Source organism: Lethenteron reissneri, unplaced genomic scaffold (genome assembly GCF_015708825.2).
Source record: "Lethenteron reissneri isolate LAM-NWPU_2019-01 unplaced genomic scaffold, ASM1570882v1 scaffold_1507, whole genome shotgun sequence".
In the NCBI taxonomy this organism is placed as follows: domain Eukaryota; kingdom Metazoa; phylum Chordata; class Hyperoartia; order Petromyzontiformes; family Petromyzontidae; genus Lethenteron; species Lethenteron reissneri.
In genome coordinates, this window is record NW_026891231.1 from 80,649 (window position 1) to 107,554 (window position 26,906).

Here is a 26,906-nt window from a genome sequence, read left to right on the forward strand (position 1 = left end):
ATCGAGAGGGTCCTAGTGAAGTTGGTAGCGTGCAAGTTGTGTGTGTTAGCGAGCTCTGTGTTGTCAGTAAGACATTTCACACCGAATATCCTTGTACTGGACGTGCATTTGAGATGTGTTCACTTCTCTTTTCTCGAGCGCGCTACCTTCTGAGCCAATAAAAAAAGTAAAAATAATAAAATAATTATTTTATTATACATAATAAATTATTATGTATAATATAATAATTATTTTATTATACATAATAAAATAATTATTATACGTAATAAAATAATTATTTCATTATGTATAATAAAAGATATATTTTATTAAGTTTTATTTTTATTATAAAACATAATAAAATAATTATTTTAATATGTATAATAAAATAATTATTTTTAAAAGAATTAAAATAAATATTTAATATTTTATTTTTATTATAAAACTTAATAAAACAAAAATTTTATTCTACATACTAAAATCATTATTTTATGTTTTATTTTTATTATTTTATTATTTCCATTCTACGTGACTTTACCGAAAGAACCAACAAGATGACACACAGCTTGCACGATACCAACAACACTGGGACCCTCACGATGCTACGGAGTGAACGGTGCAGTTGGTAGCGTGAGCTCGCCACTAAGCGCACTGACCTCTGTTTAGGTAGCTGGATCGATGCCAGCATCCTCCACGAGGATTATATTTTTTTAAATCAAATTATAAATGGAACGCCCCAGCGTTATTGTTGGTGACATGTTCACATTGGTGAACCAGCTTGACGTCTCGTCGCCCTCAATTTTGCTGTTTTAAAGCCCCTTTAAGACTTTAGAGATGTGACGAGAAATAAAAAAATATTTATAAAAAATATCCATATCGAGCCTGGCAGGATTCGAACCTACAACCTTCTTATCCGCAGGCAGCCGCGTTAACCATTACACCACAGACCCCACGTGACTCTCACATCCTTCGAGGGGACCTTGAGAGATGTGGCGGGTTCGATGCCCGCATCCTGCACAGGCGAATATTATTTTTGACATTTATTCAGCACAGAGCTCGCTAACACACACAACTTGCACGCTACCAACCTCACTAGGACCCTCGCGAGGCTACGGAGTGATCAGCGTAGTTGGTAGCGTGAGCACGCTGCTCATTATACTGAGCACTCCGTTAAGGTAGCCGGATCGATGCCCACATCCTCCACGGGGAATATTTTTTTAAAATAAAATTATAAATGTAACGCCCCAGCGTTATTGTTGGTGACATGTTCACATTGGTGAACCAGCTTGACCTCTTGTCACCCTCGATTTTTGATACAAACTCCAAATATAGAGCAGCAGCAGGCGTCAGGGTCGGGATCGAACCCACGACCTCCTGTGTACCAGGCGAGGTAGTCAACATCTCCTATCCACCGTGATGATGATGATGAGAGAGAGACACGCAAACTCCAAATATACTTCACTACAACACTGCAGGAGAATTGTTCGCTAGGCAGGTGATCACCACCAACTTTCACTATCGGGGTTGACGCATTTTAACCCCCCCACCCCCCACCGCTCACCTGGCCCCTCCCCCCCACCCCCCACCGCTCACCTGGCCCCTCCCCTCCACCCCCCACCGCTCACCTGGCCCCTCCCTTCCACCCCCCACCGCTCACCTGGCCCCTCCCCTCCACCCCCCACCGCTCACCTGGCCCCTCCCTTCCACCCCCCACCGCTCACCTGGCCCCTCCCCTCCACCCTCCACCGCTCACCTGGCCCCTCCCCTCCACCCCCCACCGCTCACCTGGCCCCTCCCCTCCACCCCCCACCCTCCATGCCCCCCCCCCACAAACCCCCCCTGCCCACCCCCGTCACAGCCAGGCGAGCTCCCTGATTGGTCTTCGGTGACGTCACCAAACCGCCAACTCCAACCGCCACCCGCCTGTTGCGACGGGTTCAGTAGCCACGCCCCCATCTCTAGACGTATGGGCCGCCTCATTAACATAATTTATTCAGTTCGGGGGTTCGCTCCTTGTGGGAGGAGCGTGGCTTGTAACCCGACAGTGACGTCATGTCACCTACTACCGCGTGACGTCACGGGGTAACAGGAAACTGTCACTCTGCGCGTGCAGTGAAATCCGAGGTGAGAATTTCTCATCGTTGTGATGGTTGTTGTTGTTGTGGTGGTTGTGGTTGTTGTTGTTGTTTACCAAGGTAGAGCCTCGCTCTCTCTCTCGTAGGGACGTCACTAGAGCAGCAGCAGCTTGTGAATCCATGTCCAGCTTGGAGCTTGACTACGCGGGGCCTAGACACGCGAGGCCTTGCCTCCTGCCCTCGCCTGATTGCGTTTGCTTCAATTCTCTCGCTAAAGTTTAATTTGTCTTCACGCGGCTCGCTACTTTGTCACTTTGGTTTATTGTAGATATTAACGCAGTTTTTTTTTTCGTTTTTTTTACCAGGCCAAGTCCGCTTGACCCTCGGCTGTGTTGATTGATCCTCCATTCTTTACTTGGTGGAGTGACGCAGCGTTAATGTCACTGGTAGGAACCGCCTGGTTCCACCAGCCCACAGGGGATTGTTGTGTCCGTCCGTCGTGCTTCCAGAAATGGGAGGGGTGGGGCTGGGTGGAGAAGGGAGGGTGAGGAGGGGCTGGGTGGGGAGGATGGGGCTGGGTGGGGGAGGGATAGGGCTGGGTGGGAGGGGTGGGGAGGGGCTGGGTGGAGAGGGGCTGGGTGGGGAGGGTGGGGCTGGGTGGGGGGTGGGAGGGGCTGGGTGGGGCTGGGTGGGGGCTGGGTGGGGAGGGGCTGGGTGGGAGGGGTGGGGAGGGGCTGGGTGGAGAGGGGAGGGTGGGGAGGGGCTGGGTGGGGAGGGTGGGGCTGGGTGGGGGGTGGGAGGGGCTGGGTGGGGCTGGGTGGGGGGTGGGAGGGGTGGGGCTGGGTGGGAGGGGTGGGGAGGGGCTGGGTGGAGAGGGGAGGGTGGGGAGGGGCTGGGTGGGGAGGGTGGGGCTGGGTGGGGAGGGGAGGGTGGGGCTGGGTGGGGGGTGGGAGGGGTGGGGCTGGGTGGGGAGGGGCTGGGTGGGGAGGGTGGGGCTGGGTGGGGTGGGGCTGGGTGGGGAGGGGCTGGGTGGGGAGGGTGGAGAGGGGCTGGGTGGTGGGTGGGAGGGGTTGGGCTGGGTTGGGAGGGGCTGGTCACCCCGTGGTGCCCTTATTAAACTCAACGTTTAACCTTCTCACGACGGCTTGTGCCCGCCCTCACAGTCGGGCATATTTGCGGAATACACCACGCCGCCGTTGACCCTGCAGGCCATTGACCGAGCAACCCAACATGTTCCTAGCAGCTCCCTTCGCAGCAGCAGGAATGTGTTGTTCAGTGGCAACTTAGAGGTGTGAAGCCAGGCTCAGATGTCCTTGAAAGATGGGATGGTCAGATCTGACGTCAGCTGCTGCACGTGTGTGCTATGTGCCACCTAGCCCCTCCCCACCCAGCCCCACCCCTCCCACCCACCACCCAGCCCCACCCAGCCCCTCTCCACCCAGCCCCTACCTTCACGACGGACGCAATAATCCCCTGTGGGCTGGTGTAACCAGGAGGTTCCTACCAGTATTAATTTACGCATTTCTGCATAACACAAATAGGATTGTTTCCAACATCCTTTGCTATGTCAGCCGAATTTATCTCTCATAAATATTTCTTTTGTAGCCAGACAGCCAAAATTGTGTGCTCGGAGTTTTGGGTTCACATTCATTAAGAAGATACGAGGGCTTCCAGGCATATTTATGACCATTCACCCTCTCATTGTGTGCCATAACAGCCCGTGTGATGAATTTGGGAAACTTTTTCACTGCATCATAAATATATGAATAAGTATAGACGTGTAAGACACGTGTGACTGTGTATATGCATTCATCTTTGTCTCGATACTGACGTGTAGATGGTGTGGATATTCTTTTTCTGTCTGCAGCTGTCGCTTCCTCTGCAGAATTGGTCTGATGGAGCAAAAGCACTCGGCGCAGCTCGGTGCGACAAGGCATCAATGCGACCGGTGTGCATACAGCACGGATCATCTTGGACATTTGACACGGCACCAGAGAACTCACACAGGAGAGAAACCCTTCAAGTGCAGTGTGTGTGGGAAGGCGTTTGCAAAGTCATCTACTCTTGTAACACACCAGAGAACACACACGGGAGAGAAACCCTTCAAGTGCAGTGTGTGTGGGAAGACGTTTGCAAAGTCATCTACTCTTGTAACACACCAGAGAACACACACGGGAGAGAGACCCTTCAAGTGCAGTGTGTGTGGGAAGGCGTTTGCACTTTCATCTACTCTTGTAAAACACCAGAGAACACACACGGGAGAGAAACCCTTCAAGTGCAGTGTGTGTGGGAAGGCGTTTGCACTTTCATCTACTCTTGTAACACACCAGAGAACACACACGGGAGAGAAACCCTTCAAGTGCAGTGTGTGTGGGAAAGCGTTTGCAAAGTCATCTACTCTTGTAAAACACAAAAGAACACACACGGGAGAGAACCCCTTCAAGTGCAGTGTGTGTGGGAAGGCGTTTACACATTCATCTACTCTTGTAACACACCAGAGAACACACACGGGAGAGAAACCCTTCAAGTGCAGTGTGTGCGGGATATCGTTTGCACAGTCAGCACATCTTCAAAGACACCAGAGAACACACACGGGAGAGAAACCCTTTAAGTGCAGTGTGTGCGGGATAACGTTTGCACAGTCAGCACATCTTCAAAAACACCAGAGAACACACAAGATCCACCAGGAGTGGAGTGAAATCAGCTTGTGAAAGTCAAAGTGCTGCAATGAGGCCATCCCTCATGAAACAAGAACCGGACGACAATCCCAGCTTGGACACTTTGAAAGGTATCGAGGTGAAATGTGAAGAGGTGAAGGTGAAATGTGAAGAAGTGATGGTGAAGAGCGAAGAAGTGAAGGTAAAATGTGAAGATGAAGATTCAACTCCCAAATGTGACCTTCACATGGATGGAGGCAACGTGAAGCAGGAGGAGAATTCTGACTGTGAGGCAGAGCGAGGCAACTCCCAGCAGTTTGTGGAAGTGGAGGTGTGGGTGGACTTCCTCCGAGACAATACAAAGTCAAATGGAGACCCGGTAGATGTTTAAACCAGTGACGATGCCGCTCCAATAGATGCACCCTTGTCACAGGCTTTGAATGACAAGAATGTGAAGTTGAACACTCAATTCCTAGGTGCAACCTGCAGGGTAAGAGCGAGTGGCCAGTCTTTGTGGACCTGTGTGTTGGTAGATCTCTGACCAGGCGCGAGAGCCAACAAGCCCCCAAGCATTCACGATGTTCTCATAATAATTGATGTTACATGGCGTTTGCTGAGTTTTGTATCGTACCTCGTCTCAAACACTCTAAGAGCACCCCAAGTGGCAGCTGCCCCTGTGTGGCACACGGTGGTGGCCCTGCACCGGCCTGCGTGTGGACAAGAGCCTGTCGGTGGGGGGCGATGGTTGATGTGGCATCTCAGCTGTGTCGTTAGTAGGTAATGTTTAGAATTTGCTACATTTTGACCCAGACGCCAACATGCAATAGCCTACTCGTTTTGAATGACACAATTGTATGTTTCACATCCACTGTTCAGTAGAGGGTGCATTCTTTAAATAGCTCCTTGTTAATAAGATGTTATCTAAACTAAATTGTTCAATTTTGGAAGAACGTAATCAACCAGGTAGGGTGTTGACTGTTGTGTTGGCTGACTCTGTGTTGTGTTGCATTATATTTCTAAGTTCACTATGTTTGTTTTCTCATTCACTTGTTGCACCTGATGATGGTTGCTTGTGTTCCAATCGAAACGTCGTATTCTATTATTTAATTTCTTTCTCCGTGACTTTACCGATGCAGTAAGTTTCACTGCAGTAATTCAATTTTGTCAATATGCCTGTCAGTAGTTTAGAATGAATACTTGTCTGATTGTGCGCGTACATTGAACATTTTGTCTGAGGGTCAAACATCGAATAAGTGATGTTGGGGCAAAGTGTGTGTTTGTGTTTGTAAGTAGCCTGTAGAGATAACTCAGGTGAGACCCGTTATTCTTGTGATACAGGTCAAAGGGTACTTTTGTGTTTGAAGGAAGTATCTGCCTCTGGAGTAGGGAGCATGAAATAGGGAGCACGCTCGGATCATCCGTCAGTTACAAGGCATACCGCTTAAACGTTACACGTAGAGGAGATACATTCTCTACAACACGAATTATAATTTTGTATTACGTGTTGACAGACTTTGTCAAACTAGGACGAGAAATGTTCCTTGTTTAATTCACATCTGGAGGTTCATAACCGTGGGTTGAAGCAAGCCCGGCTGCTGTTGAGATGCTGTCCACCAATAAGGGTCCATAGGGGGCTTGCACTGAATCAATAATGCACTCCCAGAAGGCCGTGATGGTTATAGTTTAAAACATTCCTTTGTTTCGTGGAGAGATCGATAAATGAAATATATAAAGTCTGAATTCTTTCATAGCAAAGAGGTAATTTTAAGAGCACATTTAAAATGCATTTTTTTTACAATTTTGTATGCAGTTACAAGGCAGAGCACATTGAGTAGATACATTCTACCCAACGCTAATTAGGATTTTGTATGACGTCTTATGTTGGTGAACTAGGACGAGAAATGTTCCTTGCTGATTAACGTCTGTATGTTGACAACCGTGGGTAGAAGCGAGCCCTGACTGCTGTTGAGACATCGTGCACAAGAACCGGTCCACAGCTGCCTCGCACTGAGTCACTGCTGCACTAGTCATGGACTCGCACAAGGCCGTGGGATTTATATTTTGTGTGAAACGTTCCTTTGTTTCGTGGAGAGACCAATAAATGAAAGACGTCTTGTCTGCTGATCTTGTTCATATCTGTGTACATCGATGTTCCACATTGCTTACACTACACACCACACGCAGTGAAATAGAAACTAGAACGACTTGCGGGGATGTGCAAAGATCGATGAATCTCTGTCAATGGAGCGAGTTGAGTGTGTTCGATTCCACGTCTCTGTCTGTCTGTGTCTCTGTTCGCCTCTGTGTGTGTCTCTCTGCCTGTGTCTCTCTGTCCACGTCGTCTCTGTACCTGTCTCTGTGTTGCTCTTGTCTGTGTCTGTCCGCCTGTCTGTCTGTGTGTCTATCAGCGTCTGTCCTACCGGAGTCAACGACTGTCAGTAGCAGCAGGTGCCCGTTCAACTCCCACGACTACACGCCACTCAAACTTGCTCCCAACACACAGACAAAGATCCCCCGTGTAGCCTGAACACAATGTTGGGGCAAGTGCTACTAGCGAGCACCCCTCACACAAAGACAAAATATCCCCTGTATAGCCTGCACAGACTGTAGGGGCAAGTGCTGTTAGCGAGCACCTATGAAGGCCGACACGGCACACGAGGGGTGGGTGGGGGGGTAGCCAGCAAGCGCGCGCGACCACCTTTGTCTCCCCAGTGACGGTGTTTACACAGCGCACCAGGTACTCATTTGAGGCTGAGTCGACCTAGTACCGGTTCAAATCATCGCCACCGTGAGCGGGAATCGAACTCGGGTCGCCGGGTCTTATAGCGCGGCGCGCTAACCGCTGCACCACCGCTCCTCGTGGAGGCCGTCTCTCCCACGCACGCCCACACATCTATTAGCAGCGCCGTCATCAAGGGAGCCGTGGGGGGCATGCCGGAGTACACTACTCATAGTGGGGGGGGGGCTGGGTGAGAAATAGAAAGGGGGGGGGGGGGTCGCAGTATCTGAGTCCACACAGCCGGCCACGCAAACCATCATCCCACGCCTCCTCCTCGTCAAGACGGCAAAGATGGGGGAGGGGGTGGGAACGACAACTTGTGAGGGCTGGTTTATCTCTCAATGTTCACGCCGGATCATTCTGCTTGTTTCGCGCGAAGTCATCGTGTTGTGTTTATGGCTCTTTGCGGAGGCGAATTAAAGTTCGATCTTCTTGTGCAGCGCCCTTCAGTACGGTGCGGTATTGCTTGACGGATATCGATGTGTCTTTTTAAATCCTTTATATTAAGTTCGCATGCTTGCTTGCGTGCGTGCTTGCTTGCTTACGACCGTACAAATCTTTCGGTCGTTTTTTAACCCACTTCCCGTGATCCAATCGAGCTGACATTTTGCACACAGACTCGTTGTGCGTGACAATTAATGTTCGTGAAATTTTTTTTCCAAAATTTTACACTGTTTAGGGAAAACAAATTAAATATTTAATTACCAATTGTTTAATACTGCAGACAATCATCTGACCCATAGGTGGCAGCCATCTCAAGCCAGAGGACGAGAGGACTCTAGCCGCCACGCATATAAAGGATTTAGAGTGAATAACTTTGTTTTTATGGGTTATACTTATTAATAAACGAGACGACGCGTTGTCTCGTACAATTAAGGATTTCAACCCGAGTTTAATTGCGAGCCGGAGTTTTGGGGGCCAGGGCTCCGGAAAATATCTCCTGCCTGGTTATCCAGGCGAAGAGTGAAGGGGGGGGGGATTCCATATTCCATTAGAAGTTAAACGAAAGGACTAACCGATAATCGATTATTATCGATTATCAAGCTAGTGATAATTGAAGTACAAACGTGCACATAATCGATGCTTTTCGATTCGACATTCGTGTTGTATGAATCAGGATTATCCAGCAGCCATGACAGGTCTCTGTATATGCAACGATGTTAAAATCATCGATTTTTTAAACACACTCTCATCGATAATCAGAATCACTAACAGGGGTCATTGCACGAAACGTCGTCGTCTCGTATGTTGTTTTCATCTTCATGGCAGTGTTGTCGATTTTTTTTTCGTTTGAAGGGAGGGGGAGGGGGTGGTGTCATCATTGTCAAGGATGACAGTGGCGGGGGGAGGGGGCGGGGGGAGGGTGGGGGGGCAGTGGGTGTCTGCGAGCTCCTATTAAGGCCGGAGCATCGCACTCCACGGAGGGATGCGAGTCAGTGTCGTGGCACGTGTATAGTCGCACGATTGTGACGCACGCACGCACGCACTCACCGTGCTAGAGTCATCAGTTTAGGCCGAGTGGACCTAGGGGACGCCCACGTCAGGACGGCCGGAATGTTGAACGCGTGCGCGTCTCTGGGATGGTGGCGCTCAGGAGCGCGACGTGCGGCCGTGTGCGAGGCTGTTCGTGTACCCGTCTGTGTGTCGTGACGGGGAGCGGTGGTGCAGCGGTTAGCGCGTTGTGCTACGAACCCGGCGACCCGGGTTCGATTCCCTCTCACGGACAAACACCGGTGACGATTATCTGAAACGGTCCTGGGCCTCCCCTAGGTCGACTCAGACTCAAATGAGTACTTGGTGCGATGTGTAAACATCGCCACTGAGGAGACAGGTGGCTGGTCGTGATGTTGGCCACTCGCCCCCCTCGTGTGCCACAGTGCCGGCCTTCATAGGTGCTACTCGCTAACAGCACTTGCCCCTACAGCCCGTTAAGCCTTTACGGGGCGCTTTGTATGCCCGTGTACCTGCGTTTACGCATGTGCGCTCGTACGTTCGCACGTACGTGTGTACGTATGCGCGGACACAAATGTATGCGTGGATGTACTTGTGTATGTGCCACGTACGTGTGCGTCTATAAATATGCATACGTACACGTACGCGCATTTATGTGCATATCAGAACGCAGGTTTGCGTGCGTATTTACCTCTGTGTGTAGTTTATAGAGACGCACGCGTTTCGAGCGTTTCGAGCCAGCCTCAAACGAGAACCTGGTGCGGTGTGTCAACATCGGTCAGCAGCTTGCAGGCTTAACAGCAACTTGCCCCTACAGCCTGTCGAAGCCTACACGGGGAAACTTTGCCTCTGTGTCCCTATGAGTGAGTGTGTGTGGGGTGACGTGGAGCTCGGAACTGTGGAATGTGGCGAGGTGGCTGGTGGGATTCTGGGGTGGTGGGTGGGTGGGGGGAGGCGGAGGGGACGCGGGATGAAGTGTAGCCCGCGCCCGTTATCCCTCATTCCCGGAGCGCCTGCACGCACACACACACACGGGCACACACACACACAGGCACACAACAACAACAACAACCGCCATTCGCCACTAAGTGGCGGTGACGTCACCACGACGCTTGTACCAGGCCATGTGCACCTTGAGGCCACGTGAAGTGTCGAACGCCCGCTGGCAGGAGATCACGGGGCAGACCCAGCAGATGCCACGGGTCGACTGACTGAGATGACCGAGATGACTGGCTGATGCACCACCTGTGCCCCCTACTGTACCAACTTGCTGTGCTTTAGCCACCCGGCGCTCCGCTCGTTGTTATGAGCGTCGCTCCTCCGCCCTCCGTTGTTGTTGGAGGGCGACTGCCTCCAACTGCCCAGTAGCGTCCTTCACGAGCCTCCTCCACTGAGGCCGATCTTGACACCGCTGGTACCAGTCATCGGCAAGTCCACTCAGCTCCACGTCCTCCTGTACCACATCACTCCATCTCTTCTCTAGCCCATGCCGCGCCCGTTTAGCACCCTTGATCCGGCCGAACAAAAGCTGTTTAGGCATGTGGTGGCTGGGCATGCGGGCTACATGACCCAGCCAACGCAGCCTTGCCTGCCGGAGGAGCTCACCAAAGGGACTTTGCCCAGATCTTTCAAGGATTTGTGAGCTCCTCACACAATCCAGCCTGCAGGTTAAACCCAGGATGGATCGTGCACAATACCCATGGCAAACATCACCCTTCACCACCCACCATCTCCTGCATGATATTCTCCCCGTGGATTTGTCTCCGGGTCCTCCGGTTTTCCTCCTCCACATTTAGAATCAACATCACGCGTTCAGAGCGTTTGGCTGCTTTAAGTGTCCACGTCATCATCCATTTCAATGTGGCTATCATTCGTGAAAGCCAGGTCGCTTCTGCAAGAGCGCTACATCGCTCAGTGGGCCATGCTTTGTGAACTAAAACAGATGTTTGAGTTTATAGACATTGCAGCAGTCAGAGACGCACACGTTTAGATTGCAGAGTGGATCGTACCAGTTTCTTTTGTTCAGGGGGCTGGGAATGCGTTTGCTTTATAAAAGTGCTCTCACTTTCAATCTGCCCTTGAAACCAATCGTTAATCGAGTCCAGTCCTGCCGTTGTGTGTTTAATTAGCCACACTGGCGAAAGGTCACTCCTGACATTTCCATAACGAATGCAAGAGGCTTGATCGCATGCGAGAGAACGCCGACTCGTGCCACGTGGCACTCGACGTTCTCTTCCTCAAACGAGTCTTTGCATTTGGACGCGTAAAATAGCCGATTTAATTTCCTGCAGCAACTAAAATGTCAGATCGTATTCGTGGCATTACCCCCCCTCCCCCCTCCGTGAGTAGCGCCTCGTGGATTTAATTATTTAATTAGGGAAGTTGCGGAGGCGGCTTTACGAGTCGCTCAAGCAACAGGGTTCACTCCCCACTCTCTACACGTGACCCATCTCCACGCGTGTGTCCAGTTGAACGCATTGGCTTTCTCCGCGTGCAAAAGTACTCAAGAAGGAATGTGACAAGCAACCGGGCATTACAGGTCACGTGACACTACAGGTGTGCTCACACCTGAGTGCGTGTGTGTGCGTGTGTGTGCGTGTGCATGTGTGTGCGTGTGTGTGGGTGCGTGTGTGTGAGTGTGCGTGTGTGTGTGGGCTTGTGTGTGCATGTGTGTGCGTGTGCGTGCGTGCGTGCGTGTATGTGCGTGTGTGTGTACGTGTGTGCGTGTGCGTGAGTGTGTGTGTGTGTGGGCGTGTGTGCGTGAGTGTGCGTGTGTGTATGTGTGTGTGTGCGTGCGTGAGTGTGCGTGTGTACGTGTGTGCGTGAGTGTGCGTGTGTGTATGTGTGTGTGCGTGTGCGTGAGTGTGCGTGTGTGTACGTGTGTGCGTGAGTGTGCGTGTGTGTATGTGTGTGTGTGCGTGCGTGAGTGTGCGTGTGTGTACGTGTGTGCGTGAGTGTGCGTGTGTGTGTGTGCTTGAGTGTGCGTGCGTGAGTGTGCGTGAATGTGCGTGTGCGTGCGTGAGTGGGCGTGTGTTTGTGGGCGTGTGTGTGTGTGCGTGAGTGTGCGTGCGTGAGTGAGTGTGCGTGAGTGTGCGTGTGCGTGCGTACGTGAGTGTGCGTGCGATAGTGTTAGCGCTACGCTGCGCTATGAACCCGGCGACACGGGTTCGATTCCCGCTAACGGCCAACACCAGTGACGATTATCTGAACCGGTCCCGGGCTTCCCCTAGGTCGACTCAGCCTCAAATGAGTACCTGGTGCGGTGTGTAAACATTGCCACTAGGGAGACAAAGGCGGTCGGGCGTGGTGCTGGCCACCCACCCCCTCGTGTGCCGTTCCGGCCTTCATAGGTGCTCGCTAACAGCACTTGCCCCTATGGTCTGTTAAGGCTACACGGGGGATCTTTTGTGCGCGCAGCATTACAACAACAACATCAACAACAACATCAACAACATCAACAACACATCAGAGATATGCGGCACAACAACAACAATGACCCCCCTGTTGGATCTATGCCCTGTTTTCCGTTATTAATATTAAGAATAATTAAGAAAATTTTTATTTTGTTTTTATTATATCTATATATATTTTTTTTTAATAATGAGGACGGCTCACTTCTCCTCACGGGCACACCGGGAGTCCATGAGACATGGAGGGCGGTTGAAATGATAGGAATTCGGTCACGAAGAGGTCATAGACATCCAGACGGACAAAAAGATGTATGGACTAAACCTCCCAAGACATCTGGAGATGTACAGATAAGGTGCAGAGTAAATAACGGTTGAAACTCGCGTTTTCTTAACGTTTTCCTTACCGAAAAGTAGAAAATTAACATAGATAATTAACCAACAAACAATAATATTATTATTAGTAATTCCCTTATATTCACCGCATACATATTATTTAGAAGTATATGTTTCCTATCTACACAACCTTCCGAAAAACTAAAGAGTACGAATTCCAGAAAGCTTAAGTATGTGCACTTAACCTCAGGACATAAAAACAATTAACTCAGAATAAAACACCAATCTCTGGAGAACTAAACTTGGCGAAGCCAAAATAATAATGTGACGAGGAGCATTACGAATATTCATTAAACATAGACGAATGATAACCACGATACTAAGACCGAAGGAACTCATAAAATATAATTCAAGAATAAATGTAACACACAGGACCACATAAATGTATTGCAAACATCTCCTCGACCACCTTTGTCTTCCAGCGGGGTCTGACCTCAGAATGACCCACCCAGGGTAAGCAAGGAGGGAGCAAAAAGGTCACAAAGGGGGGGGTTTGTGCTGACATTCGAGAACATCTGGTTTTTTTGTTGTTTATTTTCCCTCGCAAGAGACGCGGAGAGGGGAGAGGGCGCCCACGTTGGAGTTAAGCACGGCCGTCTTTGTCTCCCCGCAGCACAAACAGATGGCCCAGGAATGCTTGGAGGGTTAGGAAAAGGTCGCGAGGAGGGATCGCGCCGGTGTCTGCTTCTTCTCGCTATGTTTGTGTTTTTTTGTTGCCCGCTCGCAAGGAATGCAGAGAGAAGGGAGTCACGTTTTAAGTTAGACAGGCACACAGCGAACGAGCAGTCTGGGTTGAGTCGTGCTCAGTCTCGCAACTCGGCGTGCGACGCAGCGTTGCGACGGGGCTCGCAAGAGAGTTGGGGCAGATCGTGCCTCGAGGAGAGATGGAACGACGAGACATCGTTAAAGTGACAGTCTGAGAGCAGTCTGTTCGAGTCGCGTCTAGTCTCGCAACTTGGCTTGCGACGCAGCGTTGCGACGGGGCTCGCAAGAGAGCTGGGGCAAATCGTGCCTCGAGGAGAGATGGAACGAGGAGGGGTCGTTCGAGTCGCAGAAGTCTGAGTTCAACCTGGGTCGGGGCTGGGTTTCAGCCGTGCTCCGGCTGGCGGAGCGTCGTGAGGAAACGAAACACCGATGCTGATAGCAGGTGTCGCTTCTCGCAGAACGAAGTTAAGTGCGAGTAAAGCTGGCAGCCGCACGAACAAGGGGAAGCACGGAGCAGAGAGAGAGTGACGAGTGACGACAAGCAATCAACCTGTAAAAGGGCGGAGATCGCCAAGCGTCGACCAAGCGAGCAAAGCAGAGAGCGCGAAGCAGTGGAGGAAGCCTGGTCAAACGGCTGCGAGGGAGAGGACAGCGCCATCGAATGCGCCGTGTGCCTGAGGGCACACCGACCAACGACCAGTGTGAACACACAAGACGTCCAGAGCGACGGCGAGCATCGTGCCGACTCAACAATCAATCGAGCAGTGGAGAAGCCGGGGGCTGCCACCAAGAAAGCGCGTGCGCCACCTTGCGCCACCGTGCGCCACCTTGCGCCACCGTGCGCCACCGTGCACCACCTTGCGCCACCGTGCGCCACCGTGCGCCACCTTGCGCCACCGTGCGCCACCTTGCGCCACCGTGCGCCACCCTGCGCCACCGTGCGCCACCGGGCGCCACCGTGCGCCACCGAGCGACACCGAGCGACACCGAGCGACACGAGCGACCGAGCATCTTCAAGGACAGCATCGTGCCAACTCGTCATCGAGCAGTGGAGAGAGAGAGAGCGCACGAGCAGCACCAAGCCCCCGGAACCATCAAGCGCCAAGCAAGCAAGTTTCTTCAAGGAACATCGTGCCAACGCCGCTCAATCCAGCAGTGGAGAGAGAGAGAGAGAGCAAAAGCCGAGCGACACGCCGAGCGAGGGAGCAGCAGGAGCAGAGCGGCGGCCACGCCCAACCCAGAGAAAACTTCTGGCCGCTGTTCGTATCCTCCCACACCACACAAGCTAACGACACAATTAATATTACGAGGGGACAACGCACACACAGCACGCACACGAATAAGACTTTAAAAGAAAAACTGTCTTTGCGTTTCAAAAAGGGTTGCCATTTCGAGGTGGTGCGTTCAATATCAACTGATCGTGCAAAGCAGTTGCTGCCGTCGAGTTACATGAATAAGAAATGTTTTGGTCATTCATTTTCGTTAACTGCATAATTTCGCCAATGAAGAAGTATTTTTAGTCATTCAATTTCGTTAATTGCATAAGATTGCCCATGAATTTATTGACGTATACTCGCTTTCGCATACTAGAGTGTCACGTGCTTGTTTAGAATTAAAATTGCTTAACACCAACTGTTCGAGTGCTTCTTTCCAAGTCCATGCAAAACTGTCTTATTCTTGACAACTGTATCCTGTGATGAGATCTGAAACTGGTGACCTGAAATATCATAACACACACTAAGATAATCGGTAAACGTTTAATCGATGATAATCGTGTTATCCTGATTGATATAACTCTGGATAAACGAAGCTGAGCCTAATTATCACAACTGCATACATTAACATAATCGCAAGCCTCCGCATAAATTACTACGATTATCTCCGTGATTATCATAATTGATGCATATAATTACACGCATTATCATAATTTATGCATGTTAATACACACACTATCATAATTAATGCGATTTGCGCATTTTTCGGAAAATTTATTAATTTTTATTATTTTTATCAAAATTTCATAATCCGACACATACAACAATCCTACAGCTAGTGCAGCAGCTGGCAACTTTAAATAATAGTAATCCCGGCTGAATGCGTATTCCTCCATTTAGTTCCCGAAGAAGCTCTCAGCACGTGGGGTGAAACGTCGGACATCATGCCCAACATCATGCCGAACGGCACGTGAAACAACCAGAAAATTACACCATTGGAACCTCATTTGCCAGTAAAAAATATGATAGTTGGTTTTTACCCTTCTATCTGGCAACAAAACTGACACCTTTTTTTTACAAGGAGTCATGTTTGCATAGACCACAATACCTGCAGTCATAATGCAAACAAAAAACATAACTCTGATAATGTGCACTGTCCTTGAAGTTGATTGGTCCAATCAACTTCAAGGACAGTGCACATTATCAATCAACTTCAAGGACAGTGCACATTATCAGAGTTATGTTTTTTTTTGCATTATGACTGCAGGTATTGTGGTCTATGCAAACATGACTCCTTGTAAAAAAGGTGTCAGTTTTGTTGCCAGATAGAAGGGTAAAAAACCAATTATCAACCAAAAAATTAATTATTCAGTGATGCTGCGTTGGGCATGATGCACAAGCACAATGATTCTTGTTTTAAACTCAACTCATTTGTTCGATAACTGCCTTAAAATAAAAAAATATAGGCAAACGGTCCGTCTCCACAGTTAATCCAAAAACAAATCGGAGTGCTCAACAGCACAACCCAAAAACAAATCTACATCGCTGTATGCAACCTTTAAAACCACACTTGGAATGCCTCTTGCTTCGGGCAATTGGCGCTGTGTTTGTTCATTATTGATGGGTTCGTTAGACCAGAACTTGGAGAAAAATTGGCCCAACACTCTGCATAGCACGTCATTGGGTATTTCATGCCCGTATAAAGGGTGACAACCGCCGAGTTTGGCATGCCCACGGAAGGATGAGTGCTCCATTATACACTGCCCACCCCAGAGCATTGGGCAGCAAGATTAAGCTTTAGCTCAACGATCCATGCTCTCAGAGGTGAGTGCACAAAGGCTAAACCTACCTTGCCACTCAATCCATTATCCCTTTGTGTGCAGCGTGAGACATGGTAGATCGGTAGGAGCGCAAGGACACCTTTGCCAGGGTTAGTGGCATGAATTATAATTTGGGAAAGCAGGCCACTGTGTGTCAGGCCACTTTGATACTCTTTCATGTAGCTACGTAACCCACTAAGCGGCTTCTAAAGCTTAAGGGTATTTGGTCCAAGGCAGATATGAGTTGTTGAAGCGCATGCATTGCCTGGCTGCCATGCTGCCGTTATATGAAAACGCGAGACACACAGACGAACCCAAGTCAAATGCTAATTAGTTAACTACTTAATGATTTCTGGGAAGAAGGACTTCCCAAGAGAACAAGCACAGATTCTTCAAAAGGAAAGTGTAACCCTTGGCAACAAAGTATGTTAATCAGGATCTACCAATGCTTGCTTGCTGAAGGGGTATTGAAAGCCATTCTCCAATGCAGACCCAATAAAGGCAACTTTTTAAACGATCTTAGAAAAATGCCGAATGACTGCAAGCGGCCGCAAACAGCCAGCGGTCTGTTTTTTGTGCGTGTGTTTAACCCATCGCACCACGCATTTTGGCCGAGAAATTGAATTCCTTCGCGAACCAACAAAACCCCATCCATCCCCGGCGTTAGCGTTAGGGTGGAAGCAGTTGGCGGTGATAAAAAAAAATAAGCCAGAACGCGAGCCCCGTATGTCGTACGGCGGCGATGGCTGCCTTGCTGGCTGCCTCGTTCCTCTTCGTCCGCCGAGACCAGAGGAGATGCGGTGAGGCTGCGAGGAGAGGGGGAGAAGGATGAAGGGCGGGGTGGAAGAGGCGGGCGTGGGCAGGTTTCCTGTCTTGCAGGACAGCGCGGGGTGGGCCAATGTGGAAAATGATAAACGGAGCATGCGGGCCAAACCCGGCGCAATGCATTCCACGTGATCGAGCAACTGGGCGAACTCGATAGAAACGATCGGCAGGAGCCCTCCCTGATGTAAAGAAAGAAATAATTGTAACGTTTTTTTGTTGGCAGTAATATTTGATTTCAAGAAGAAGAAAAAAAACCCTGCATACAGCGTAACACGCTGTGTTCACGGATTCAGTTATTCAGGATAAATTACACCCAAAAAAAATGTGACTTTTGACGATACAATGAAGTTGTCATTCAATCGGACCTCGTCAGCCTCCCGGGGTATTTTGTCGCAGTAGTCAACACGAGAAGGGGTTTGCCAAACAGCGTAGGAACGTTTCATCAGCTGTCTGCCAGGGACAACAGCAACAAATATAAAGCCGTCCCAAGTGCGTAGAAGGAGAATCTCCAGCCATGGGACAACTCTGCTGCAGCTGCATTGGAGACGCGGAGGCCGAAACAGGTACGACAGCGATAATATCTCGTGCCCACACGCTGGCTCTCGGCTAAGCGAAGACGCGCAAAACGATCACCGTCGTGGTTGAGACTAATCATCGAGATGACATCGGCTGCGTGTTGCGAGGTGCTGGACGGATTTCTACGCTTGCAGGACGATGGGGTCACCACATCTGGCGGATGTATTGAAAATGTATGTTCCATAACTGTAAATTGCGCTATAGTGATAGATTGTTTTTATTACTACTACTAGAATGCCAAATTCGGAATTTCCGAATGGGTAATTTGATACCAAAGTTGTTTAACAGCTTACCGCGAAAGCTCATTACACCAAAAATTCGTATTTTTTTAAAATGTAATTAAAGACATTATTTTCAGATAGCACACGAACTACTCGAATAATTAAAGTGAACAAAACAAAAACGAGGGTAGCCTCAAGCACAGTTTAGATTTTCAATTCGGTGCATTCTCGTTTGTTGCATATACCTTATAGGGTAGTCTTTACTGTTAATGTATTGTGAACATCGTTACAGTATTGTGGTCAACAATCACTTGCCGAATTTCTCAAACGCCACTTTGTTCTGACGTCTTGAGTGATGGACTGCATGGGAGGGTGTATGCGGTATAAATAATACATCTTCATGAGGACGAGATGGCCTTGTTTTTGGAGAGGCCTTCATCCAGCGTTGCATCGATCATGGCTATTGGCTACGAATGATATTACGAATTGTAGTTGATGCTGTACTTTAATACACTGGCCATTGGGACGAAACTTTGACCGGTCCTTTTTCCTTCTGAGACATTCAATTGATTTGTGTTTTGATAAATAAATAAAAAATCATTGGAAAGTTTGTAATACATTATTCTGCATGCGCCACGTACAATATTGACCAAATACAATTTGTATGTGGACTAGCACTTATGTAATGTATTCCACTGTTGTTTAGATACTTGTTTTGCATCAGCGTGCCTTGCTGTTATGAATTTATAAATAAAGGCTTTTATTGAGAATCTTTGCCATGCAGACATTGTTATAAGGTAACACATCACACCAGGTTGTAAAAGTATCATACCGCGATCTGTGAATGTAGGCAGCGAATTGTACACATTTACCGTGTCCACAATGTGAATATTGTATTCACATTGTGAATACTGTATTCACATTGTACACACAGTAGAGTATACTAAATGACAACAGGGCTTCTATTATACTGTGGATGTGTACTGAAGACATGGAGCAATGGAATCAGCTCGTGTATGGGCATTCAGTGGATTATTTACAACGCAGGATTGTGAGAGATGGTCATGGATTGATACTGGCCAATGGATTGATTGATAATGGCCAATGGTGATGGTGATGATGATTATACTTAATGTCGTATTTTACACGGCCTTCTGACAAAAGAAGAAGATGCGCTCTATAATTACCGCACTTTCTAATTATAGCAGAGCACACAAGCACACTCTGTCAGTCACTTTTAAATTGCAGGTTATAATGGGGACATGAGGTACATTAACTCACACAGCAAAGCTAAGGGCCTTGGAAGGCAGTGCCTTTTCTCGGCCTAGCAACCATTAATTCCACAAACAACTACTGCTGCCCTTTTGGGCAAAGTTCTGTGAAGATGTTTTATTAATACATAACGTGTTTTTTTTCATTGCTGTTGTTGCTTGCAGATAAAATAAGTGGGAGTTGATATAAATGTCACCACCTTCCCACACTTCCCAATCCGCCAAAATCAAATTTGTTGTTTCTTATTCAATACTGTACGTCCCGTTTAAAAATACTGGAATTACAGATCTTTGTCAATCCACTGCTTAGATTAACTAGATGAATAACTCCAAGTGCCATGTCAATCACAAATAATAGAATACGACGTTTCGATTGCAACACAAGCAACCATTATCAGGTAGAAGTAAATTTGAGAGAGAGACAAAACACAGACACGGAGACACACAGATAGACACACAAGCAGAGAGAGACAACACAGAGAGAGACACAACATAGACACACAGAGACCCAATGCCTATGTGTCGAGGCCTTAAATATAGAGAGAGGGGGGGCAGAGAAAGAGAGAGGTGGGTCTGCTGGAGCAGCTGCTGGAGCAGAGATATTAGTATGTCAATGAAAGACCCAACAAGACTGGTACAGTAAGACTGGTATATTTTAGAGAAATCCACCCCGAAGCGACCGAGGGAGAGAAAGAGCGAATGGACCTATGAGAGCCTGGTAAATTTTAGAGATAGAAATAGGCAATTTAAAAGAGAGAGAAAAAATATATATTTTTGGAAATACAATGCAGCACAGAGAGTCGGCTAATACACAGTTAACGCATAGCCTGGTTGATTACGATCTCCAAAGATTGCTAAATTTGAAGTTAAGTGTGAAATTTGACAAACAGAGACACACAGGGAGAGAGAAAACAAACTTACATCCTCAGACACACAGAGCGAGAGAGAGTATTTGCTAAATTTTGTTTTCTTAAACTGCCTATTTCAAATCAAATTAGAATCACAGGGGTGGTTGACCATACTTCACCAAGTTGGTCAGTGCAGGACCGGTTTAGATATCACACGCCACTAGCGTTATCTCTAACTAGGAATCAAACTCGGGTGACCAGGCGCAAAGTGCAGTCCCCTTACTCCCCCCCTTTCCCTACACTTAATTGAAATACTGTAGAACACCTCAAGTGTGTTTGTTTTTGGTGAATTGTGTAAATGTATAAAAAGTGACATGGAATTTTTCAGAAAATGGAAATCCATAGTTATCTTTTCCCAGTTATACCACAGGGCGAATGTGCTTTCATCGTTGCTTTACAATTACATCACTATCGGTGCTCCAGATAAGCTCGGAAGTTGTGTGAGGGCCGTGATATGATAGAGCTTTCCAATACTGTCACGTAAATAGTTTGTTGTGTCGCCATTATCCGTTGACAGTAATATGAAAAATAAATATTCAGTAAAATTAAATACTAGCCAGCTTACTTGTTTTTGTTATAATGTGACCTGTAACTATACATCTTCTTGGTTTTTTCGGTAAAGTCACGTAGAAGGGAAGTAATAAAATTATAAAAATAAAACATAATAAAATAATTCTCACGACGTTTCGGCTACAACGCACCTGAAGACGGCTGCTTGCGTTGTAGCCGAAACGTCGTGAGAATTTTAATTTTGGAGCTTTCGTGACTGCAGGAATTATTCTTTGGTTTTTTCGGTAAAGTCACGTATAAAAATAAAATAATAAATTAAATAATAGCATACGACGTTTCGATTGCAACACAAGCAATCATCATCAGGTATAATGAAATAGCGACATAGAATATAACCAGAAAACTATAGACAGACATATAAGCAGACAGATATCACCAAGATACATAGAGAGAGCAACCCAGGTACAGAGAGAGGTGATCGTCTCTGTGGGGTGGCCTTAAATAGACAGAGGGGGGCGGAGGCAGAGAGAGGGAGGGGGTAGGGAAAACATTTACATGGCAATGAGTACGAAGGGAGGGGAGTAAGGTAAGCAGGCTTAGAGGGAGACAGAACACACTAAATTAAATAACCTAGCAAAGTATCGAAATGTTATGTAAAACGACACAGAGAGTCGGTCAACACACAATTAACGCATTGCCTGGTCGATTACGTATTTCAAAGATTGCTAAGTTAGAATTTAAGCTCCAAAATTAAGATTGAACCACTTCTACGGGGAAGTTCCAAGTTTACCTTTTTCTCTCTCTCTGGGTTTCTTGTTCTCTCTCTCTGCCTGTATATTTAGTGTAATTTTCTCTGTCTACACTCGTTTTGTATCGTTCTTAGGTTCTGCTCTGTCTGTGTGTCTCCGTTCCTCTTTTTTTATGTTTTGTCTTTCTTTGGAATTTTCACACTTAAATTCTAACTTAGCAATCTTTGAAATACGTAATCGACCAGGCAATGCGTTAATTGTGTGTTGACCGACTCTCTGTGTCGTTTTACATAACATTTCGATACTTTGCTAGGTTATTTAATTTAGTGTGTTCTGTCTCCCTCTAAGCCTGCTTACCTTACTCCCCTCCCTTCGTACTCATTGACATGTAAATGTTTTACCTACCCCCTCCCTCTCTCTGCCTCCGCCCCCCTCTGTCTATTTAAGGCCACCCCACAGAGACGATCACCTCTCTCTGTACCTGGGTTGCTCTCTCTATGTATCTTGGTGATATCTGTCTGCTTATATGTCTGTCTATAGTTTTCTGGTTATATTCTATGTCGCTATTTCATTATACCTGATGATGATTGCTTGTGTTGCAATCGAAACGTCGTATGCTATTATTTAATTTATTATTTTATTTTTATACGTGACTTTACCGAAAAAACCAAAGAATAAGTCGTGAGAATTATTTTATTACGTTTTATTTTTATTATTTTATTACTTCCCTTCTACGTGACTTTACCGAAAAAACCAAGAAGATGAATCCCTGCAGTCACGAAAGCTTTAAATCGAAATGTAACTATACAATCATAACTTTGAAGCTGGGATTAAATCACGGAAATATACGTACAGCAAAACCCTCGGTTAACGTCGGGGATGCGTTCCTGAAAGGTGCGACGACGCATATCGAAACGACGTCAATCGAAGCGATGTAGACAGGGTCGTGCTTGGTCGTGCTGGGTGCTGGTGATGGGGGCGACGGATAACGAGAGGGGGCTGACGACACTGTCAGCGACGTGTGGGGATTGAGACGACGCAAATCCGTCGTGGTGTTAATAGTGTAGAGGAGTAAAATGGGGACGTGACGTCAGGTGTGCCATTCAGTGCGATGACGTCACGTCGCCTAGGGTACTTAAGGGATACCCCGTGACGTAAGCGGGGTCACTGTGGGAACGGGTAAAGTAAGAAGGGTGAAGAGGGAACCAGTGGGTAGAGAGAGGGATCGAATAGTGAGTCTGGGGAGAAGCCGGTGGTACCCGTAGAGGTGCTTCTCTCTCCGCTCGGTGGAGTCGGCAGAGTCCCCGATCCGACACGAGAGAGAGAGACCGGAGCTAGCCGGCAGGGACCCGGACTCAGAGTAGGACCCCCCTAGCCCCTGGGAGTTGTGTACCCTGCTGTGTAATATTGTAACAGCTTTAATTAACCCTGGCGAAAGCCCTTAACTCACCCCCGTCTCCGAGTGCGTCCGTCGGAACTTCTCTACAATAGTAAAGTGACGACGTATTTGCGAAATGACGTAAAAGGCGGAGATTTAAATCGGGGTTTTACTGTACAAACATATAACTACCAACCTGTATCTGAAAATATTCCAGCCTTGTCCGTAGTGCCAAACTCATTTTAAAACGTTAAATATTAATGTTATTTAACAACCTACTTTTGCCAGGGCTAACCAATTCAACAGCAAGTTATAATTGGCTCAAGAATTAATGATTGAGAGCAATAATGCAGTCTTCATTCATTGCAAGCATACGTTTTGACGAAAGGAATGTTGTAATTGATTTGGCCACTTTTCAGAAGACATTATTATGCTGGCAATAAACACGTCGTACAAAGTTTAACCTTTCGATAATGAAGCAATCTATATGCAAGTCTCAGAGCCGAACTAAATTGAAAGAGATAGAAACTAAATCTTGCCCGCTTTGCCCTCCTGCATTCTTCTACAACTGATAAGAATTTGAAGCTTTCGTGACTGCAGGAATCCATACTCTTTGGTTCTTTCGGTAAAGTCACGTGGGTAGAAATAAAATAAACAAAACAAATCAGCCCTGATGACGACCGCTTGTGTTGCGATCGAAACGTCGTGATTTGTTTTATTTGATTTTATTTCTAACTACGTGACTTTACCGAAAGAACCAAATAGTAACTGATAAGGAGTTTGATACGTTGGACACTAATAGCTGTTATTTATCCTTGTCAAGATGGCGATTATCAGTGAACTGTATTCTACCAGAATCCTCGGCATTGACCCTCTTTATTGTACACAGTTAAAAGCGACAAAAAAAAACCAGGCACGTTTCTAAGCGCTAAAAATCAGCAAGACGCAGTATTAATTACTTTAATAATACCTCGCCAATGACGTATTATGCAAGAGGCAGGGCACAATGTAAGACTGTATATTTCATTGGGAAGTAACGTGCCCTCATTACCATTGTGCATGAAATACACATGAATGGATATTTAGGTCAAACTCGTCCGACTGCCACACACCCCCACCCCTGCACCCCCCACCCCGGCCCATCATCACACGTTTACGAGCAAAATTAATTCTGTGAAATTACAAAGTTCTTCATAGACGCAGTCATTTTAGATTAGTTCCATATAAATTATTAAAACGTACGTACAATCCGCCGATTCACAAAGGGCCCACGGCATGCATTACTGGCAATGTCACTTTTCCATTTTGCACATCTCCATGTATAAATCCGTAGGTGCCGTATACCAGGCTATACTACAATCTTGTGTCGGCTCTCCTTTACACTATGAATCGTGCTGTTGATTGCCTCAAATTAGTCTTGCTGTTGAGAAGACTGCCAGTTCAATTTCGATTTAAAGCTTTCGTGACTGCAGGGATTCATCTTCTTGGTTCTTTCGGTAAAGTCACGTAGAAGAGAAATAATAAAATAATAAAAATAAAACATAATAAAATAATTCTCACGACGTTTTCGGGGAGACAGCGTCTGAATTTCAGACGCTGTCTCCCCGACAGACCTGGTCTTCACCTGAGGACGGCTGCTTGCGTTGTGGCCGAAACGTCGTGAGAATTATTTTATTATGTTTTATTTTTATTATTTTATTATTTTTCTTCTACGTGACTTTACTGAAAGAACCAAGAAGATGACTGCCAGTTCACTTTCATCTCTCCACTCTGCCCTTCTATGCCAGGCCTTTTGTCAGCCTACTGCTGGGTCGTGGAGGGTAGTTATTCGACCATACTTCAGTACATTGGTCAGTTCGGCTTGGTGGAGGCGGGTGTTGCATTGATGCTGGAGTATTGTAGAGTAAAATGATGAAAAATAAATGTATTAATAGTACTCTATGATGTGCTGTGAAGAAGGGCCATTCCTGACAAATTGCCGCCATTTTTTCCTGTTAAGGCCACGGTGCTATTGACCAATGTGTTGCGTTGTGCATGTGCACATCACTTCGAAATGCAGCATCACCAAATAATTAGTCAAATAATGAGTTGATCTTGCTGACACTGCAGCCTTGGAGCAGCGTAAAGTGCCGTTTTTATGCATGGTGGCCACCCATCCAAGCCTGATCCAGTGCGGGTTGGTGAAGGCGTGGAGCATAGATGTGGAGAGCATAGAGTTTACAGCACAACAACAAATGTTATCTGCGACGTAATGCCGTGGCATCGACCCTGTAAAAAAATAAAACTGTGAACTCCAGGTGCATGGAGCACGCAGGACACGGGTGACGATGCTGAGCTCGCGAGCGTGAGCAAACAAGTTGTGGAGAAGGCGATTCACCGGGCGGTGCAGCAATACATGCAGGAGAAGGAGCAGCCATCGTGAGCCAAGGAGATCAGGTGGAGCAACCTGGATCGTGACCCGACAGGACAGAGGTCAAAGATGGCCCAATGACGCTGCAGCCGACCCCACGCGGACAACTGAAATATCCTCCTCTTAATTGCGGATGTCCTGTATCGTTCCCGTACCGATCAAGAACAGACAGCAACCTTTGAGGAGTTATTTTTTTTATTAACAGGGGGGTCACGAAGCTTTGAACTTTAGCGTTGACTCCTCTGATGTGGTGGTGATAGACTTTCAAGTACTGCATCTGTTAAATATTAACAGTGCATTCAGGATTATTTGATCCAGATTTCTCATTTCTCTTTTTAATACAAGATGTCAATATCAAGGGTGTTGGTCAGATGATTTTAAACAATCCAGCAGTTATTGTTTGTATTAAATAATGGTATTTTAACATTTACCGTTTTATTACTGTATTACAATGCTTACCCTGCTATGTATTACATAATCACTGTCATACTAATTTACTGTCCTATGCCAATCCACTGCTCGATGAAGATCTCCACAAACCATGTTGGTCACGGGGAATGTTTGACCATAATTGACCACAACAGTCAGTGTGGGTTCATGCAGCGGAGCCTAGAATCAAACCGATTCATGTATCCCTGACCACTAATGTTAGCCGTTGGCTGGGAATCGAACTCAGGTAGCCAGGCTCATAGCACAACGTGTTAACCACTTGCTCCACTTCACCCACTATTCTTGTTTGTGGAAATTAAACCTGGAAATATTTATTACACGTTCAATGAGAATCAATTACAGTGTGTGCAATTAGAAATATAGTAGCCTGTATACAAACACATTCCTGCGGAGGGAGCTGATAGGAACGTTGGGTTGCTCGGTCAATGGCCTGCAGGGTCAACGGCGGCGTGGTGTATTCCGCAAATATGCCCGACTGTGAGGGCGGGCACAACTGGCGTGAGTAGGTGAAACGTTGAGTTTTATAAGGGCACCATGGGGTGACCAGCCCCTCCCCACCCAGCCCCACCCCTCCCACCCCCCACCCAGCCCCACCCTCCCCACCCAGCCCCTCCCCACCCTCCCTCCCCACCCAGCCCCTACCTGCACGACGAACGGACGGACACAATAATCCCCTGTGGGCTGGTGGAACCAGTGGATTCCTACCAGTATGATACATTTCACATACAGTGGTAGATTATAAAGCAATGTCATTGATATTTATTTTACATTGCATCTGTTCAAATCGTTATTCAATGACCGATTTATTGCACCGTAAACAAAATTAGGCTGCCTCTAACATATATATTCTGCCGTCAATACCAACATAAAAATCTAATTAATACGTTTAATCACAGAGGTTGAAAATACATTGGCATCGTCTACACTTGGATAACAACATATATTTAGAAAAGTGCCAAGACCAGCGTGTGGGAATGTAAATAATTAAACAGTCAAGAGTCTGTTTCATTGCCAAAAAAAAATCACTTTTAGGGCCATCAGCCAAACGTCCCCTCTCGTCCAACGTTTTCCATCAGTACTTTTAAGTACGCATCTCATCAGCAGTGTGTCTTCTTATTCCAGTC

General features: G+C 47.3%; 1 protein-coding gene across 1 annotated transcript; it reads left to right on the forward strand.

Moving 5' to 3' along the window:
• The first annotated feature begins 2,053 nt into the window (after window positions 1–2,053).
• LOC133362510 (gastrula zinc finger protein XlCGF71.1-like) lies at window positions 2,054–4,781 on the forward strand. Its single transcript, XM_061581459.1, has 2 exons — window positions 2,054–2,103; window positions 3,922–4,781. Exon 2 carries the CDS (start codon window positions 3,950–3,952, stop codon window positions 4,763–4,765), a length of 816 nt encoding a protein of 271 aa, XP_061437443.1. The 5' UTR covers window positions 2,054–2,103; window positions 3,922–3,949; the 3' UTR covers window positions 4,766–4,781.
• Window positions 4,782–26,906: the final 22,125 nt, after the last annotated feature.

Excerpts from the sequence above, each read along its gene's own strand:
- LOC133362510 (XM_061581459.1), top strand. The coding sequence starts at position 3,950 with ATGGAGCAAAAGCACTCGGCGCAGCTCGGTGCGACAAGGCATCAATGC.